This window comes from Oncorhynchus mykiss, chromosome 19 (genome assembly GCF_013265735.2).
Source record: "Oncorhynchus mykiss isolate Arlee chromosome 19, USDA_OmykA_1.1, whole genome shotgun sequence".
Classification (NCBI taxonomy): domain Eukaryota; kingdom Metazoa; phylum Chordata; class Actinopteri; order Salmoniformes; family Salmonidae; genus Oncorhynchus; species Oncorhynchus mykiss.
In genome coordinates, this window is record NC_048583.1 from 16,130,733 (window position 1) to 16,141,708 (window position 10,976).

At 43.7% G+C, this 10,976-nt stretch overlaps 3 protein-coding genes across 8 annotated transcripts in view; 2 read left to right on the forward strand and 1 right to left on the reverse strand.

The window, feature by feature from the left end:
• The window catches only part of LOC110498461 (zinc finger and SCAN domain-containing protein 2), a 771,911-nt gene that overhangs the window by 461,576 nt on the left and 299,359 nt on the right, over positions 1–10,976 (reverse strand). The window contains exons 6-7 of one of the 5 annotated variants that reach the window (XM_036953700.1): positions 8,454–8,581; positions 4,498–6,014 (exon numbers count right to left, since the gene is read on the reverse strand). The exons of the other annotated variants lie outside the window; for them this stretch is intronic. Of the exons in view, the coding sequence (XP_036809595.1) occupies positions 5,076–6,014; positions 8,454–8,581 (1,067 nt within the window). The 3' untranslated portion in view covers positions 4,498–5,075. Of the gene's footprint in view, positions 1–4,497; positions 6,015–8,453; positions 8,582–10,976 lie in introns of those variants that run through there. 5 annotated transcript variants of the gene reach the window in all.
• The window catches only part of LOC110498465 (zinc finger protein 34), a 210,005-nt gene that overhangs the window by 96,996 nt on the left and 102,033 nt on the right, over positions 1–10,976 (forward strand). The gene's annotated exons all lie outside the window — the stretch shown is intronic.
• The window catches only part of LOC110498508 (zinc finger protein with KRAB and SCAN domains 8-like), a 116,181-nt gene that overhangs the window by 35,027 nt on the left and 70,178 nt on the right, over positions 1–10,976 (forward strand). The gene's annotated exons all lie outside the window — the stretch shown is intronic.

Consider the following 10,976-nt stretch of genomic DNA (forward strand, 5'->3'; position numbering starts at 1 on the left):
AGCTCAGTGCTTTCTGTGATGGTTAGTCAGCCAGTGGAAAATACAGAATACATTGGTAATGTTCTCTAGTTGCGCCATGATTGGCTCAGTGTTCTGTCACTCATGGGGATACTACGTCACCGCAAAATCTAAGGGTAGAGCTGGAAAATTCAAGCCCCTTGGGTGCTGCAATAGAGTTAAATTATAAGTGCCTATCCAAGAAGGCTCATATGAAGAGAAATTATAGATAAAACTTATCGGTGCTCATTGGCCATTGGACATAAACATTACTCAAGTTGAAAATCGCAAATTCAATAATGAGTGGTTTGGAAGGAATCAGTGGCTAACTGCAAGCATGGCAAAGCAATCACTAGCTTGCTATTTAGTGGAGTGGGTGTGTGGTCCAAGTCTGGGTTTAAGGGTCTCTTTACCAAGCTTAAAATGATAAATATTCAACATTGGCCATTCTGTCAATCCAGCATGACTTCTGCCCTGCTGGAGACTCAGAACAGGGAAATCTCAGACTTCAGAGAGTTCAAGATAACTGGGAACTCTGAGAAAAAATGAGCTCCGACTGGGAAAATACGTTTTGAATGGTCATCTAGCTCAGAATTGCAAGTCGGGAACTCGGGCATCTTTCTAGAGCACCAACCTGAATATCACTGATGTCATCATGATTCGACATTGTTTTTTTTCCGAGTTCCCAGTTGTCTTGAAAGCACCATAAATCCAGAAAATGCCAGACTTTGATGACAAAGTTTGATGACAAAAGTTTCCCATGAAATACCGCTGCGCCACCTTCCTGTTCAAGTGAGAACAGCACAACAAGCCCAAAAATGTATTGTATGCTGATGCATACATTATGTAATATGCCAGGGAGATATGTATATTGTACCTAAGAAAGTAATACTAAGTCTATGTTGTGTAGTAAGCTGTTAGTATCCCATGTGCCTCAACCTAATAATTTGGTCCCTTTTCCCCTCATAACTTATCCTACTGTTCTGACTTGGTGGTGCACATGTAGCCTATAGCCTGTTTTAGAGAAATGTCATCATTAAATATTGCAAAAGCTTTCATTGTCAGCTTATATTCCCTTTTTTTTGCCCCACCAAGTTTTACATGCTAAAATCTCCACTGGAAACAATATATCCACCTAAAAGTATAATTACATCAAATTTACAAAGCGCTGGTAATGCAGAACCATGTAAGCATCGTGCACGTATTTTCATCTTGTGTGCATGTTTCACGTGCTAAAAATCTGTACGCAATACCAGCGCATAATTTAGTGAGCCACCTACTTACTATGTTGGATAGAAACAGGATAAAAAAAACAGAACCGATGTTGGGGGGGTAAAAATACTGAACAAAAATATAAACGCAACATATAAAGTGCTGGTCCCATGTTTCATGAGCTGTAATAAAAGATCCCAGAAATGTTCCATATGCACAAAAATATTATTTCTCTCAAATGTTGTGCCAAAATTTGTTTACATCCCTGTCAGTGAGCTTTTCTCCTTTGCCAAGATAATCCACCATCTGACAAGTGTGGCATATCAAGAAGCTGATTAAACAGCTTGATTATTACACAGGTGCACCTTGTGCTTGGGACAATAAAAGGCCACACTTGTCAATGTGCAGTTTTGTCACAGAACACAATGCCACAAATGTCTCAAGTTTTGAAGGAGCGTGCAATTAGCTGGCTGACTGCAGGAATGTTGACCAGACCTGTTGTCAGAGAATTGAATGTTCAATGTTGTTTTTGAAAATTTGGCAGTACGTCTAACAGGCCTTACAAACGCAGACCATGTGTAACCACGCCAGCCTAGCACCTCTCCATCTGGCTTCTTCACCTGTGGGATTGTCTAAAACCAGCCACCCGGACAGCTGAAACTGTGGGTTTGCAAGTGGCAAAAACTGTCAGAAACCATCTCAGGGAAGCTCATCTGCGTGCTCGTCGTCCTCACCAGGGTCTTGACCTTACTGCAGTTCGGCGTCGTAACCAACTTCAGTGGGATAAGGCTCACCTTCGATGGCCACTGGCACGCTGGAGAAGTGTGCTCTTCACGGATTAATCCCGGTTTCAACTGTACCAGGCAGAATTCAGACAGTGTGTATGGCATTGTGTGGGCGAGCGGTCCGCTGATGTCAATGTTGTGAACTGAGTGCCCCGTGGTGGCGGTGGAGTTATGGTATGGGCAGGCATAAGCTACGGACAACAAACACAATTCCCAGTCATGTTAAATCCACTTTTATACTATTTTTTGGACTGATATCCTTACATGAACTGTAACTCAGTAAAATATTTTTAATTGTTGCATGTAGTGTTTATATTTTTGAACAGTATATTTGGTGTTACCTTAGATTGTAAACTGTCATGGTCCAAAAATAGAGATTCAATGGTTGTAAAGATGGAGAGTGGTCTGTCTGTGATAAAGAGATGCTTTGCTTTTTTGACACCACACTCCACAAAACAAGTCCTGCAGGCTGTAGTTTTATCTTATCTTGATTATTGTTCAGTCGTTCTTCATTCAAAGACTGGACACTCTTACTGACAGTTGTGGATGCTTTGTGTGATGTATCGTTGTCTCTACCTTCTTGCCCTTTGTGCTGTTGTCTGTGCCCAATAATGTTTCTACCATGTTTTTTGCTGCTACCGTGTTGTGCTGCTGCCATGTTATGTTGCTACCATGTTGTTGTCATGTTGTCTTGCTGCCATGCTATGTTGTCGCCTTAGGTGGTGTTGTGTTGTCTCTCTTGCCGTGATGTGTTTTGTCCTATAATTTGATTGAATTTATGTTTAATCCCAGCCCGTCCCCGCAGGGGGCCTTTTGCCTTTTGGTAGGCCGTCATTGTAAATAAGAATTTGTTCTTAACTGACTTGCCCAGTTAAATAAAGGTTAAATAAAATAAAAGTATGGTCAAGTCCTGCAGGCTCTAGTTTGATCCTATCTTGATTATTGTCCCGTTATGTGGTCAAGTGCTGCAAAGAAAGAACTAGTTAAGCTGCGGCTGGCCATGAACAGAGTGGCACTTTTTGCTCTTCATTGTAATCGGAGGGCTAATATCAATACTCTGTATGCCAGTCTCTCTTGTCTAAGAGTTGAGAAATGACTGCATCACTTCTAGTTTTTATAACAAACATGAATGTGTAACAAAATTCCACATTGTTTGCATGGTGAACTTACACACAGCACTGACACACGCACACTTACCACACCAGACATACCACCATGGTTCTTTTCACAGTCCCCAGGTCCAGAACAAATTCAAGGCAACGTACAGTATTATACAGAGCCGGGATTGCATGGAACTCCATTCAATTTCATACAGCGCAAGTGAACAGCAAACCTGGTTAGCAAAAAAACAAATAAATCAACACCTCACGACACAATGCCTCCCCCCCATGTCACCTACCTGTTGTGTGGATGTATTGACGTGTGTAACTGATTCTCTCACACACACACACACACACACACACACACACACACACACACACACACACACACACACACACACACACACACACACACACACACACACACACACACACACACACACACACACACACACTATATATATATATATATATATTTTGTCTAATGTCTTTTTCGTTGTGTTGGACCCCGGTAAGACTAGCTTTCACCATTGGTGTTGGCTAATGGGGATCCTAATAATACATTTTAAAAATCCTCCTCATGATAACCACAGTATCTTTCAAGCAGAGCATAATTGTTTAGAAGGAACAGTGTGTTAGCAAGAACATAGTAGAACAAAAATGGTATTCCTTTATTCCATCTACATCACCTCAGCAAGGTAACTATTCAACTGTCCTTCTTCGAGCCTAGGATTCCTGTCTCTGAAAACAGTTTACGCAAACCCATTTCAAATGACAAGTTAACAAAAGGGTTAATGAGGGGCGTGTGGTTAATTACCCTCCTAAACAGTTTGAAGAGCCATCCAGTCACTCTGCAAATCTCAAGTACAGGTGCACATTCGTTCATGTTTAATATTTTACCCCAGTCATCACAAGACCTGCAGCCTTCAGGCTATTGACATGGTGACGTACGTCAGTATAAATACAGCTAACTTTGAGTGTGACTTGTTTTGCCTGGCTAACCAAACGCTATGCCAAATGCTCCGCAATGAGTCTGGATCTGAGTAGACTCATTCAAACACATTCTAACTGTTCTGATTGGCCCCAGAAACTGATGGGTTGGGCCAAAGCCAGAACACACATTGGGTAAGGCTGCGTTTTGAAAATTCATAATTGTCTTTGACACTGACTGGTTAGAAATGATCCAATCGCTGATGACTTTGTTTTGTAAAACACCCCTCATTTTGACGTCACCACAAACGACTTCAATGATGGCAGCACGTAGCGAACGATAGAGCATCGGAACAATTCAGTTTGATTCGTCAGGCAATGACTTGTGTGGCTGAGGAAGTTAATTATTGAGCGGCAATGTTTGCTACAACCATGGAAGATGCATAACAATAGTACACATAAAAGACATGGGAGATGCATAACAATAGTACACATAAAAGACATGGGAGATGAAAGTTGATAGAGGGGAGGATGACAAATATCTGATTAGGGAGAAGTCCAACCTTCTACCCAGTGCCATGGGAGGGCTATAGGGGAAAGGGACACAGTAGGGGTTGTTTTTGGACCTCTTCATCTCAACAGACCTGGCTTGTTATAAAGGTGTTATAAAAAGAGGGTGTATTTTGATCACCATTTTAGTAAATAAAGGAACAGGTACAACCTGATTGTGTGTGTGCGTGTGTAGGGGGGGGGATTATAACAGTTATAAAAATAAAAAAAAGAGGGACATATTTATTATGAATAGAACATAAGCAAAACCAAATTCAGAGGGGGAATACAGTGTTACACTTCAGTAACATGGCAGTGTTTTGGCTATGCCAGCACACCAAACAACATGTCTGTATCATGTGAGAATGTGAGTTTACCCAGATGCTCAACTGAGGGACTTGGTAATCCCCCTAAAACTCCAGGACATTTCACATGTGAAATATAATATTTCAGCTAAATAATTGTTTCCAGATATCCCCTGTGTACATCTCAGGACACAATGCTATGATTTCTCCCTGTTGTGGACACTCCTGTGTCTGATAAGGTAACTCAGGAAGGAGAAGCTCTTGTAACATAATTTGCACTTGAAGGGCTTCTCCTTGATGTGAATGGTCTGGTGCTTCTTCACATAGGTCGCCTTAGCAAAGCGTTTCCCACATGTGGGGCAGGTGTATGGCTTTTCTTCGTCTGTGCTAACGCTAGGCCTCCCACGTTGTGATCCAATGACACCAGAGGAGGTAGAAGCAGGAGCCACCACCCTCAGGTGGTTAGTGTTTGAGCTCCCTCCTTGACCTCTAGCCATTGTTTGGGTGTTGTTTGGATTGTGTGCTGTGTTATAGGCTAGGTACCTCTTGTGGTGAAAGCCCATCCTGACCCTGTCTGTATTGGTGGGGTAACCATGAGGTAGCTGAGGAAGGCTAGACACAGGTTCAGGACTTCTATGAACCCAGTCAACAGGCATTAGACGAGACCCTGAAGGAGAAGACAGACTTGCTGCTAGACTATCACCAGGGGGGTCTCCCACCACTCTCTGTAAAGGCTGAAGCTCAGGGTGACCTGCTCTGTTCATCATGGATACTGTGGTGTTTGTATCATAGGAACAGGAGGGTCTGCCTCTATCAGCCCCAGGCCCTGCTTCATCCCTGCACTGAGACTGTGAGGAGAAGGGTCTGGGCTGCAGACTGGATCCCTGACTGGAGCCTCTGTCTCTCTGATGACCACCAGGACTGTTGTTCAGTCCACCTGTCCACTGATTGTGTTCTGTGTATTGGTGGAGTCTCAGCCCCTCGCGATTCGGTCCCCGTTCCGACTCGGGAAGGAAGAGCGATGGCTCCTGATTCAGGGTCCTGATCAGGAGCCAAGGTTTGTGACCAGCCACCTCAGAGGCCCAGTCTCTCCTGCCAGCAACACCAGATATCCTCAGGTCTTCATGGACTGCAGACTGTGAACACAAATTGTACAGAAGTGCATATAAAATGTTTATTAAATAAACTCTTTGCTGTACACACAGAAACATGACATGATAATTATCAAACGTTAGCCACAGTCAAATCTGTCTCTGACACTGATGCAAGCACCTAACTGTATGGAGCCATTGGAGTTTATTATAAAAACTGTCTATATGCATTTATTCAATAATTAAGTTTAACGTTTTGGTTCGACTGATAACAGAAACTCAGATCCCTGTAATAATACAAAAATAACCAAGTCAGTCCGCACAGAGTCAATTTTGTATTCAATTTCAACAAAATGGTCATACACTCACATAGCGTGAAGTACAGTACTATTATTGCACAAAAAACGATACGTGACAAAAATAATAACTTTTCTCACTATGGTAACGCTTGACTTTTTCTGTAAATCTGGTACCCTCACTTTGATCAAATTCATTTTAGAATACTTTGGGAAAGGTTCAACATTACACACATCTTCATGTCAAGTAAACACAAATTAAGGCACTATCATTCCCTCCTTATAAAACACCAGCATCAAACAATAGGTCAGGATTGTCACTTTTCAATAGTGTAGAATTTTTACAGACAGCATCACACCAACCATCACTACATCATCTACTCTGCTTCATCATACTCATTCTTCCCTCAATTCACCTACTTTACATATCACTATAGTCTATACATGGGCCGTGTGCATTTTTGCTGGTGTATCCAGAGGTACATCTCATTCCGAAATCAAGGGCACTAATATGGAGTTGGTCCCCCCCCTTTGCTGCTATAACAGCCTCCACTCTTCTGGGAAGGCTTTCCACTAGATGTGGAACATTGCTGCAAGGACTTGCTACCATTCAACCACAAGAGCATTAGTGAGGTCAGGCACTGATGTTGGGCGATTAGGCCTGGCTCGCAGTCGGCGTTCCAATTCATCCCAAAGGTGTTCGCTGGGGTTGAGGTCATGGCTCTGTGCAGGCCAGTCAAGTTCTTCCATACCGATCGACAAACCATTTCTGTATGGACCTCGCTTTGTGCACGGGGGCACTGTCCTGCTGGGACAGGAAAGGGCCCCAAACTGTTGCCGCAAAGTCTAGAATGTCATCATTGTACGCTGTAGCGTTAAGATTTCCATTCACTGGAACTAAGGGGCCTAGCCCGAACCATGAAAAACAGCTCCAGACCATTATTCCTCATCCACCAAACTTTACAGTTGCCACTATGCATTGGTGCAGGAAGCTTTCTCCTGGCACCCACCAAACCCAGATTCGTCCATCAGACTGCCAGATGGTAAAGTGTGATTCATCACTCCAGAGAACGCGTTTCCACTGCTCCAGAGTCCAATGGCGGCGAGCTTTACACGACTCCAGCAGACGTTTGGCATTGTGCATGGTGATCTTAGAATTGTGTGCGGCTGCTCGGCCATGGAAACCCATTTCATTAAGCCCTCGATGGAACAGTTATTGTGCTGACGTTGCTTCCAGAGGCAGTTTGGAACTCGGTAGTGAGTGTTGCAACTGAGAACAGATGATTTTTGTGCGCTTCAGCACTCGGTGGCCCCGTTCTGTGAACTTGTGTGGCCTACTACTACTTCGCTGCTGAGCCTAGACATTTACACTTCACAATAACAGTGCTTACATTTTACTGGGGCAGCTCTAGCAGGGCAGACATTTGACGAATTGACATTTTGGAAAGGTGGCATCTTATGACAGTGCCACGTTGAAAGTCACCGAGCTCTTACGTAAGGCCATTCTACTGCCAATGTTTGTCTATGGAGGTTGCATGGCTGTGTGCTCAATTTTATACACCTGTCATAACGGATGTGGCTGAAATAGCCTAATCCACTAATTTGAATAGGTGTCCACATACTTTTGTATATAATGAGGCTCCTCTGAAAACGTGCAGTACCTACAAGCGAACGGCCTCTCTCTTGTGTGGACCTTCAGGTGCATTTTCAGCTGGTCGTGCTGATGGGAAAACCATTCCTCACACTGGGGCAGCCTAAAGGTTTCTCTTGTGTGGACTTCCAGGTGCCTCTTCAGGTTGGACGAGTGTGAAAAACTGGCTTGGCATAGTTGGCAGCCTAACCAGGGAGTGTCTGTGTTGTTGCAGGGTCCATGTTCCAGTTGATAGATCCTATAGAAGGCAGGCTGAAGGCTGCACCTTTTAGGGGGTTAACCTGAGGCGCCATCAGTCTCTCAATCACAACTATAAGAGCAGGACGGTGAATCGCTAGCTGAGTCTGTGTCTGTTCTCTCCCGCCGCGTACCAACACCTCCTTGTCCCCGCAGGCCAAATCTATGCCTCACTCTGATCTCAGCCAGTCTGTTGTCATGGAGACTAAATTCAGTTGGTGTTTTGTGTTCGACTGTCTGTTTCTGGTTAACAGTGTTGTTCCCCAGCCCAGAGTTGAGGATGCTGTCCCATCCACTGACCTCCACTATGTCACCTCTGGTTCTGCCCTGCTCAATGATGTCATCCCCCGGGCCCTTGGCTGCACCCGTCTGGGTCTGGGAATTCAAGATGACTGCCCAGTCCCCTCTGTTAGCCTCTGGCCAACCATCTAGAGGAAGAGGTTAGAAAATAGACTAAAAACATGGAGAATAACTCTACATAAATTGTCTGTCAATTACCTGGTCAAGTTCATACATTATAATGTGTGTTTTTCTATGTAAACATAAGTTGTATTGATTTCATTTTATGAATGAAGACAAGAATAATAACCAGGTGCATCACTATTCCCATTGAAGATCTATTACTGTATGTAGGCTGTATATATTTCTCCCTTACCTTGCTCCCCCATCTTTAGTCCACTCAGCAGATCAATGCTCTCTGGTCCGTCTTCTATTGTCTCCTCTTTGACCAGCAGCAGATCAGGCTTCCCATCCTCCATGTCTACTGACTGTAAGAGATACAGAGTGAGAGGATGTTGGATCCAGAAATCTGATATGAGCACCCTGCTATGGAGCATCTTCTGATTGGGCAATGAGGGATTGCTATGAATACTATGCAAACTTGTTAGTTGATTTGATACTATGTGCTAATAACTTGATTATTTAACACTTAATGGTTTGGTCATTCAAAGGCATGGTCCCACACTTAAGACAAAATTAAGAGCCTCAAAGTAAGAGTATCTATCAAGGATCAGGTCCCCACCTGTCTATAGTCTTAATCATTATTATCTAAAGGTTTTAAACTGATCCTAGATCAGCACTCCTACTCTGAGAGGCTTTGTGGATACTGGCCCTGACCTAATACCAAACAGACTGTGGTTCACAGTGGGCTCACCTCAGTGAGACTGTGTGTGGTCCTGTGCTGCTCAGCTGGTTCCTCTGTGGGTTCAGGAGGAGGTGTAGTCTGGTTGTCCTCCATGACCATGTTCCCCTCAGGGATCCCCAGACCCTCCTCCTTCACCAGCAGCACCTCTGGACCCTCCTCCTCCTGGAAGAGAGAGGTGATACAGATTACACAGACATACACTCCCCCAGGTACGTACACACAGATAATTAACACATTTTCAACATGGAGTGTTTACCCATCCCCACTATGTTTGAGTCCTATACTGTAGTTATATAATGACTTCATTGTTGTTAAACCCATCATGGTGGACATGAATATGTTGTGGGTAAAAACAAGTCAGCTATGATCAGCTAAGTCAAAAGTCATCAGACAAACCTGACTAAACTATTTTGACGTGTACAGTAGGTTAGTGTGTGGGTATATTTAGTAAGTGTATGATGGTTATAAAGCCCTGTCAGGTTTATGCAGAATAGGTCGAGATCAGAGGTGATGTATACTAAAGAGAGTCTCAATGAAAGTCAGAATGAACAGTCCCATTTTGTGTTTATTAAACAGAAACAAGTTCTAAATACACCATATGAAAACCACATACACGTTTCTCTGCGTGCCTGGCAGACATCTTATCTTGGATGTCGGCCCACCCCCTCAAGTTCAACCTCGACAAGACGGAGCTGCTTATACTCCAGGGGAAGGCCTGCCAGCTCCAATTCCTCTCCATCACGGTTGACAACTCCACGGTGTCCCTCTCTCAGAGTGCAAAGAATATCAATGCAATGACTCGCTCCTGCAGGTTCATGCTCTACAACATCTGTAAAGTACGACCCAACACAAAGGAAGCTGCGCAGGTCCTAATCCAGGCTGTGGTCATCTCCTGTTTACACGACTGCAAATCTCTGTTGGATGGGCTCCCCTCCTGTGCCATCAAACCCCTGCAACTTATCTAGAACGCCGCAACTTCCCAAGTTCTCCCATGTCACCCCGCTCCTCCGCACACTCCACTGGCTTTCAGTCGAAGCTCGCATCCACTAAAATACCATGGTACTTGCCTACGGAGCAGCAAGGCAAATTGCCCCTCCCTAACTTCATACCTTTATTTAGACATTTTTGCAAATTTATTGAAAATTACATCTCATTTACATAGCTATTCACACCCCTGAGTCAATACATGTTAGAAGCACCTTTGGCAGCGATTACAGCTGAGTCTTTCTGGGTAAGTCTCTAAGAGCTTTCCACATCTGGATTTTGCAACATTTGCCCATTATTCTTTTCAAAATTCTTTAAGCTCCGTCAAATTGATTGTTGATCACTGCAAGACAACCATTTTCAGGTCTTGCCCTATTGTTACGTCAAAACTACAGTAACTCGGCCACTGAGAAACATTCACAGTCTTCTTGGTAAGCAACCCCAGTGTAGATTTGGCCTTGTGTTTACAGGTTATTGTCCTGCTGAAAGGTGAATTCTTCTCCCAGGGGCTGGTGGAAAGCAGACTGAACCAGGTTTTACTCTAGGATTGTGCCTGTGGTTAGCTCCATTCCGTTTCTTTTTATTCCGAAACTCCCCAGTCCTTCACGATTACAATCATACCCATAACAGTGATACTCAGTAATGTGTTGATTTTCCTCAAACATAACAATTTGTATTCAGGACAAAAAGTGAAT